Below are 9,078 nucleotides of genomic sequence, written 5' to 3'. Positions count from 1 at the left end.
CCGGCCTAGCAGCATGCTGTCCCAGTGGCTCTCATGATGCCGGGCAGCAAGTCGGAGCTCCTGATCGGCCCCGCAATCCCAAGGGTAAACAAGCGACACGCTGACAGCCGTTCTGAACCCAGACAACCATTCTGGTTCAACTTTCAGTACAGTGTTCAATAAACTGCATGAGACAGTCGACACTCTATTATATAATAAAACCAGGCTTTCTTTGGGCTGATTTGGTCCAACTGTAGGCTAACATCAGCGTTCTGAGCACGGTTAAGACCAGTGAGGCTAAGTTAGGGTGTTCCGGGAGGTTAGATGTATTAAATGCATTTTTGACTTATGATATTTTCACCTTACGATGGGTTTATTGGGACATAACCCCACCGTTACAGGGGCGACCTGTACTAGACAAAATCCTGAAGCTCTTCATGCATCAGCCCTTCCCTTACCTTTAGTTTTCTCCTACTGTAGAGCCGTGCTCAGCAGGAGCAAACATTCGGCGACACATTTCTTTCTCTTCATCCATGTAATCCCTGTAACAGCTGCCGGTAGAAATACACGGTAGTTAGAGAAGGGCTGTCTCTGTGGGAGGTGACACCTGGTGGCTGGAATTCTCCACTCAGGTCCAGAAACACCGAAACTTCAGCAGGCCTTACACCGAATCAGGAGTGGGTGGAAGCAACGCTGGGGGGTTGGGGGTGGGGAGATGGGGGAGGCTCCCGAGGGCTGCTCAGGAAGCCCTTGGACAAAAAGCGCACCGTCTGCAGAGATGGCAGCCTCGAAGACCGGGAGCCGCTGTCAGTGAGGCTGCCCAGCAGAGACCTGCCGAGCAACACCTCACACTCAGAGACCTCAAACTTATCTTGAGATTTTCCTGCTAAAGAATGGTCAGACTCCAAAATTTCTACACCTAACTTGACAGGATATTTATAAATACCAGAAAGGAAATTGCTAGAAAGTGTTAAAGGCCTGAAATGCAAACAATCAGATTCATATAAGAGGTACACACACCTCAGACCTTTTTTAATGGCAAGAAAGCTTTAACTAGCAATCTGGATTAAACATTTAAAAATGTTAACAGGAGTAGAAAAATCTCATCAATAGGGGCTTCCCTGGTGGCGCAGTGGTTGAGAGTCTGCCTGCTGATACAGGGGACACGGGTTCGTGCCCCGGTCCGGGAAGATCCCACATGCCGCGGAGCAGCTGGGCCCGTGAGCCATGGCCGCTGGGCCTGCGCGTCCGGAGCCTGTGCTCCGCAGCAGGAGAGGCCACAACAGTGAGAGGCCCGCGTACCTAAAAAAAAAAAAAAAAAAAAAAAAAAAAAATCTCACCAATACAAAGGAACAAAAGAACACCAAACAAACAAACAAACAAAAAACCCCAGTGGTTATAATATGAAGTGATGGAATTATCGGTGATTAACTATGTTGAAATTTTCAAAGTTTTCTACAATGAACACGTAGCTTCTACAATCAGAAAAAGTTAGATTACTTCAAGGTTGGTATCAATATCACCTGGGTAACAAGAGCGTCACCCTAGGGTATGAGTAGACTCGAAAGAGCCATTTCACATCAAACCAGGATCTGAAGTCAGTTGAGAACAGCAGTCCTCAGTTGGTGGCGAGTAGGGAAGAATATCCGAAGAACACTGCCCTTTCTGAAAGTCACACTGGCCACCTCTTCAGGGTGCTTACTTCTGGGGGAGGACAGGGAGGCGGGCGATGGTCCAAGCATGTGTGGTTTGGAGGTCTGTCCTACAGCCGCCCTCCCCGCACCCCGCACCCCCACGGCCTGGGAGCTGTGGGTCAGAGTGCCGAGCACTTCACAAAGCCAGCTCTAGGGGGCGCTGCCTCCCAGCACAAGCCTGGCAACATCAAACAGGCCTACACCCGAGCGGGCAGGCCAGAGTGGCAGCCACACCACACGTTCCTTCCTCTGTTTCCACTCCTGCAAACACAGGTCTCACCTGGCCAGTTTCTTCAGCTCGTTATTGATGTCGTGATTGAAGGGCTGTTCCTTCTGGGCTCGGACTAGAAAATCCCGGGCCTTCTGATACTCAGTCATGAGGAGACAGGCCTGTCAAAAGGACAAAATTTTAAAAGCACACTTTAGGAAAGACAGCACTTCTGCAGTGCCCACGCTGAACACCACTGCTGCCTTTCTTCGGGCATTCATTCCCAAGTCCCTGCCCTCCAGCTCACCTGTCCACATCGGAAGAGGGCCTTGGTGTTCTTTTGGTCAATGATCAGAGCCTGCTCTCCATAGTGCAGGGCCATGGTGGGTCGCTCCAGCTTCAGGTACGTAAAGGACAGGTTAAGGAGAACAAGCAGCTTGGCGCTGTCCACCAGGAGTTGCTCTTCAGGGGGTGCTGATCGCCGGTGGAGAAGCAAAAAGGCCTGTGGAGAAGGAAGACAGGAGGTCAAGAGAAGGTGGTCTTATATATAGCAAACCCTAAGAACACACACACACACACAATTAGTGCTAAAAAATGAGTTTAGCAAAGTTGCAGGACACAAGATCAATATATGGGAGTTAGTTGTATTTCTTTACTCTTGCAATAAATAATCCAAAAATGAAATTAAGAAAACAACTCCATTTATAACAGCATCAAAAAGAATAAAATAAGTGGCAATAAATTTAAAGTGTAACACTTGTAGACTGAAAACTATAAAACATTATTGAAAGAAAGTAAAGAAGATCTAAATAAATGGAAAGACATCTCATGTTCACAGATCAGAAGACTTAATACTGTTAAAATGGCAAGAGTGCCCAAATTGTTCTACATTTTCAACGCAACCACTACCAAAATTTGCAAAAATGGACAAGCAGATCTGAAAATTCATACGGAAATTCAAGAGATCCTGAATAGCCAAAAAACATTTAAAAAAAGAAAGAACAAAGTTGTAAGACTCATACTCTCTAATTTCAAAACTTATTAATTACCAAGCCAGTGTGATACCCATAAGGACAGACATATAGATCAGTGGAATAGAACCAACAATGCAGACTGAGAATCCAGAAACAAACCTATATATATCTAGAGTCAACTGATTTTCAACAGGGTGCCGCACCATTCAATGGAGAAAGAGCAGTCTTTTCAACTAATGGTGCTATGACAAACGGATGTCAACATGCAAAAGAATGAAGCTGGATTCCTACCTCAGACAGCATACAACAATTAACTCAAAATGGACCACAGACTTAAATCTAAGAGCTCAACTGTAAGACTCTTAGAAGAAAACACTGTTGTAAATCTTTGTGGTCTTAGATTAATAATGACACTGAAAGCACAAATATCTAAAGAATAAACTGGACTTCATCAAAATTAAAAGCTCTTGTGCTTCAAAAGCCACTATCAAGAAAGTGAATGAAGAAAATGACTGAATGCTGGCTGGTGTTTAAGAAAAATTACTATAGGGACTTCCCCGGTGGTGCAGTGGTTAAGAGTGTGCCTGCCAATGCAGGGGACACTGGTTCGAGCCCTGGTCTGGGAAGATCCCACATGCCACGGAGCAACTAAGCCCGTGTGCCACAACTACTGAGCCTGTGCTCTAGAGCCCGCAAGCCACAACTACTGAAGCCTGTGCGCCTAGAGCCCATGCTCTGCAACGAGAAGCCACCACAATAAGAAGGCTGTGCACCACATCGAAGAGTAGCCCCTGCTCGCTGCAACTAGAGAAAGCCCGTGTGCAGCAACGAAGACCCAACGCAGCCAAAAATAAATAAATAAAATAAATAAATTTTAAAAAATAGTGTATATATGTCAATCCCCATCTCCCAATTCATAAGAAAAAGATATATGCACCTTACATTCACTGCATTATTTACAGTAGCCAAGATATGGAAGCAACCTAAGTGCCCCAAAATAGATGAATGGATAAAGAAAATGTGGTATATATACACAATGGAACATTATTCAGCCGTAAAATAGAACGAAATCTTGCCATCTGTGACAACACGGATGGACCTAGAAGGTATTATGCTAAGTGAAATAAGTCAGAGAAAGATAACGTCTATTGGTATTTCCCTCCTCTTCTAACAGAGCCTCCATTTCATTCAAAGCAGCAATGTACTAATTAAACCACACTTCCCAGCTTCTTATACATATACAGCTAAGGGGAAATGGACATTTACCACGGGTCTGGCCAATGAGATTTAAAGGGAAGCTGGGGTAGGAGGAATTCTGGAAAGCTCTTAATATAAATAAACACACCAGACTCTTCTCCCCTCCCTTCCTCCTGCCCAAATGACTACATGATGCTGCAGGTTGAACTACCATCTTGGGGGAAAATAAAAAGAACAAAAACATGCTTAAGAGCAGCTGAGCAGAGACCTATGGAACCTGAGTCCCTGATGGCTTTGTGGAACTGCTGTGCCAGGCTTCGACTGCCTCCTTTCTTTCTTTAAATTTTATTTATTTATTTATTTTTTGCTGTGTTGGGTCTTCGTTGCTGCACATGGGCTTTCTCTAGTTGCAGCGAGTGGGGGCTACTCTTCATTGTGGTGTGCAGGCTTCTCATTGCAGTGGCTTCTCTGGTTACGGAGCATGGGCTCTATAGTGTGCAGGATTCAGTAGTTGCAGCACACAGGCTCAGTAGTTGTGGCTCACAGGCTCTAGAGCGCAGGCTCAGTAGTTGTAGCGCACAGGCTTTGTTGCTCCACAGCATGTGGGATCTTCCCGAAACAGGGCTTGAACCCGGGTCCACTGCATTGGCAGGCGGATTCTTAACCACTGCGCCACCAGGGAAGCCCTGACTGCCTCCCTTCTTATGTGAGAAATATTACGTCTCTAGTTTATTTGAAAAACTGTTTTTCACATTCTGTGGTTTACAGCTGAATGCAAATCCTGAATGTTTAGTGTCACTATGCAAGTGAGACAAAAATCAGAACACCCCTAAACTCTAAACTCTATCCTGTTTGCCTCTAGAACTTAGGGTGCAAAGTTTGGCACACAGAAAGTGTTCATAATATTTGCTGAATGCAGTGCAAGGCCAACAGTGAATTCCTGTCAGCAAAACCTCCACAGGAAGCCAAATCACAATCAGAAGCTTGGTGAGAATGGAGTCACAATTAGATGAATCTCCACTGTCAGAGAGACATGAAATGAAGATGGCAAATGGGGTGGAGAAGTCAATAGGTAGAGAACCCTAAACTAGAAAGAGAATTTTTAAAAACTTTTTTATTGAAAAACACACACAGTTAAGTACAAAAGTAAGCATCCAGCTCAGTGAATTTGCAGTCTGAACACACCCATGCAATCACATCCAGATCCAAAACCAAACATTACCAGCTCCCCCAAACCCTGTGTCCCCTCTCCTAGTCTTTAGCCCTCTGGCACGCGGATTTTTTTTTTTTTTTGCGGTACGCGGGCCTCTCACTGTTGTGGCCTCTCCCGTTGCGGAGCACAAGCTCCGGACGCGCAGGCTCAGCGGCCATGGCTCACGGGCCCAGTTGCTCCGCAGCATGTGGGATCCTCCCGGACCGGGGCACAAACCCATGTCCCCCGCATCGGCAGGCGGACTCTCAACCACTGCGCCACCAAGGAAGCCCAAAAGTCTGTACCTTTTAAAGAAGGAAGTTTCCAGGGTCTAAACTTGTACCTTAAAGCAGTCTTACCCGTTTATATCTCACTTTGGCATCATAGAAATGATTTTGGCGGAAAAGGTAGTTGCCAAACTCCCGTTCAGTAGCTGCCACTTTCAGGACCTTCTGAAGTGGAAACTGATCCTGCTGCTCCTGAGGATCAAAGACAAGGTCACCAGCAAGGAAACTGAACGCCCCAGGGCCGCAATGCCAGCGTCATCACAGCTGTCAGTTCTGCTCCTTTAGATCAGGAACCGCTCTTCACCGCCACGTGTGTGCCGAGCGCTGGGCTAGGTGGCTCTGCAGAAGTCACCTCTGTGAATCCCAACAGAAGCCACGGCAGGTCAGTGCCATTACTGCTCCTGTTTTACAGACTAGAGCCAAAATGAAGTCTACTAGTTTAGTCCTACCCAGAGATGCTCCCTAAAGAGGCAGTTTCTCATAGAATTAGAAACTGATGGAACTTGTCAAGCACAAAAGTCAAGTATCAGGACAACCACTCACCCAGCAAGCATTTAACAGGTCGTGGTCCACCCAGGGCCCTGCTGGTCTTTCTGGCCATGAGGCTCTACCCTTGGTACACATCAGAATCACCTGTAGAGCCTCTTTTTAAACAGATGTCCCAGCCCCATCCCCAAAGGTTCTAAATCAGTACACAAGAGTTGGGACCCAGGTTATCTGCAAGAACCTCTGCTTTGTGGAAAGATGAGAAAAAGGTAATATCTCTCACTTGAGGTGGTGACAGTTTAGCTGGGGAGATGTCATATACAGATGTGAACCTGGGGTGGACATCTAAGGCCACATGTACAGCCAGGGTGAGACACCATAACAAGGAGTGCATGTGACTGCTGACAATCAGAAGCCCTGTCTCTACGGGATGAGTTAAGTGAAAGGCTACAAAGGAAAGGCAATTTTTAAGTTATGAAGACAGAGGCCATCTGTCCCAGTTTGCCTGGGATTGTCCCAGTTTACACCCAATGTCCTGGTATCCCATCTGGTTAACAGTACCTCTCACTCTCAAGGGTCCTGGGTTGGACAATAAATTATATGATCACTTTAGTTAGGAGCTATCAGTGCTTGACTTGCTGGGAACCAAACAGTGTTGAGAAACAAATGTTCCTTGTCTTTCAGGGAGAATTGGCAAACAGTGACTGAAAAGTCATTTCAGCCTGGTGGTCCATAACAAACCCTTGGCCTAGCACATGTACCCGCACACAAGAGCCAGCAGAACTAAGACAGACACATACTAACAAGTGGCCGGACACTCCCCTGCTCCCCATGACCACACAGGAGGCTGGGGCAGAATCTGGGGCTGAGGATCATCAGCAGGGCAGGATAATTACCAAAAACACAAACCCATCCCAACTCTCTGTCAAGTGCTGACATCTGTGCTCCAGAACTTACGGCTGAGAGGACACAAAACTTGTCTGACTCAGCAGAATCCAGAAAGTCAAGCAGCTCGATCTCAAACAAGACAGTGGTGTTTGGGGGGATGAGGGGAGGACAGCCCAGCATTCCGTAAGCGTAGGTTGGTTTGAACAGAAACCTGGCCACCTCTCCTCTCCGCATGCTCAGAAGGCCCAGCTCCATGCCCCAAAGTGTGATATCTGGAAGAAGGGACGAAAAATACACGGTGGAAGCTTGCCCAGTATCCTGTCCCAGTGCTATCCATTTCCTCCCCCTTCACGTCCACATCTCTCCACAAGTATCCCAAGCCTTCTGCACTGTTGTCCCAACTCACTTCTCAGCCTTGTTGCCCCCCCCACCCCCCCACCCCAGACTCTAACTCCTCCAGGCTCTGCAGCATTCTGGCCTCTACATCTCTGTTCACGCAGTTCCTTCTTCCTGCAATGTTGTCCTCCTCCCCCAAGGCCCAGCTTCCACCCTGAGTGAACCCTTATTCAAACTTCAGGGCTCATTTCAAATGCCCCCTCTACCATGAAGTCTTCCCAGCTGGAATTAATTGTGCCTTCATTAAGCACTCCCGTAAAACACTGCTTATGCCTCCCAGGAGCTCCATGAGGTTAGTTGTCTGGAGTGTGTCAATCTCCACCATACTGGCCCCAGCCTTTCTAATCAGAGTGTGTCCATCTCCACCATACTGGCCCCAACCTTTCTAAACAGTGTGTCCATCTCCACCATACTGGCCCCAACCTTTCTAATCAGTGTGTCCATCTCCACCATACTGGCCCCAACCTTTCTAATCAGAGTGTGTCCATCTCCACCTTACTGGCCCCAGCCTTTCTAATCATCTGAGTACATCCTCTCTGTTCACCCTGCCTTGTAAAAGGGTCATTCAATAGATGTCTACTTAGTAAACTAACAAAGAAGAATGTGGCACCCCATGTTTAAGTCAGGATGCAAAGGTTACCTTCCTTGCCAGGCAGGCCACCTCCCAAATACCTAGGTCTCAGGGGGGAATGTGGGAGACAACGTTTAGCAAAACCCAGCCTCAGAAAAACCAACTTGAAGACTCAGTTCTCTGGACAGCTTTCCAGTCCTAGGGCACTGCCCTGCATCAGTTCCCCAAGCTGTGGCGTCTTTTCCAGCTCCTTTTCTGAACTTACCCTCTCCAAGTTTCATGAGCCGAGGGGTTTTCCTAAAGCAATTGGAATCAAAAGGCTTGTCCATGTGCTCCAGATACCCAGAATATTTCACTAGGACAGAAAAAAGAGACAGTGGGAGGAAAACGGACCAAAGGCACTCACGCCTCCACATCTCATCTCTTTGTCACACAAAAGCAATGTGAGTACCAGATGCCCTTAAACTGTCCCACACCCTGAGCGATAGGAGAAACCTTTGCTCAACGTCTGGATGCCGGCCCTTTGGCTCTGAGGTTGAAGAGCTAGGCTGGGGGGGCCTCCCAGAGCCCCTTGTTCACAGTGGTCTCACACAAAGGGGTAGTGAGTTCCCTCGCTTATCCCTTAAAACCCGAGGAACCGCCAGCACTAGGGCATCGCCAGCCTCCCAAGGGCAGACGGCACCCAGGGCTGCACGACATACCGAGCACCGAAGCGTCCGGTGTCACCAGCTCTCCAGAGCCCTCTCGGATGACATCCTTCAGCACGCCCCGGTCTCCGGAAAGGTCCAGCATCCTTTGACTTAACCGCTGGTACGGAGACTTGTGGGGAATGAAACAGAAGATCTCAGAGTCCTCAGCTGACACCCGACTCCGGCGGCGCCGGCTCCTGACTCCCCAGCGCCCGGGCCCTAACCTGGCTGGGAGTGTCGTCCCTTTGCAGGACTCCCGGGTTCCGGGCGCTGCCCCCCATCTCCGCGCGGCCTGCCTCTCGATCCCGCTGCCCTCCCCCAGCGGAGACTCGGCCTCCCCTTTATACCCTGGCGTCCGCATCCCACGGCGGCAATCTGTTTAGGGACCGCGAGGAGGCGCTCATCGCTCCAATCCAACCACAGCCAACCGCCTGCGGGCCCACGCCGGGGCTGGGTGCTGGGTGCTGGACCACGCGCCAACGGATGCCCGGCAGGGCACGTGACAGGGCACGTGGTG

The 9,078-nt window shown here is 48.5% G+C and overlaps 1 protein-coding gene across 2 annotated transcripts; it reads right to left on the bottom strand.

The window, feature by feature from the left end:
- Positions 1–439: 439 nt before the first annotated feature.
- Positions 440–8,842, bottom strand: FKBP6 (FKBP prolyl isomerase family member 6 (inactive)). 2 transcript variants are annotated; one of them, XM_060078774.1, is made up of 8 exons: positions 8,786–8,842; positions 8,574–8,691; positions 8,138–8,227; positions 6,975–7,177; positions 5,604–5,723; positions 2,189–2,383; positions 1,954–2,063; positions 440–530 (listed from the first exon to the last, which is right to left on the bottom strand). In XM_060078774.1, exons 1-8 carry the CDS (start codon positions 8,840–8,842, stop codon positions 440–442), a joined length of 984 nt encoding a protein of 327 aa, XP_059934757.1. The 2 variants fall into 2 exon arrangements, with proteins under 2 accessions (XP_059934757.1, XP_059934758.1); XM_060078775.1 differs by lacking the exon at positions 8,138–8,227.
- Between the last annotated feature and the right edge of the window lie 236 nt (positions 8,843–9,078).

The sequence above is a fragment of the Mesoplodon densirostris genome, chromosome 16 (assembly GCF_025265405.1).
Source record: "Mesoplodon densirostris isolate mMesDen1 chromosome 16, mMesDen1 primary haplotype, whole genome shotgun sequence".
Classification (NCBI taxonomy): domain Eukaryota; kingdom Metazoa; phylum Chordata; class Mammalia; order Artiodactyla; family Ziphiidae; genus Mesoplodon; species Mesoplodon densirostris.
This window is presented reverse-complemented; position numbering and strand designations above follow the sequence as displayed.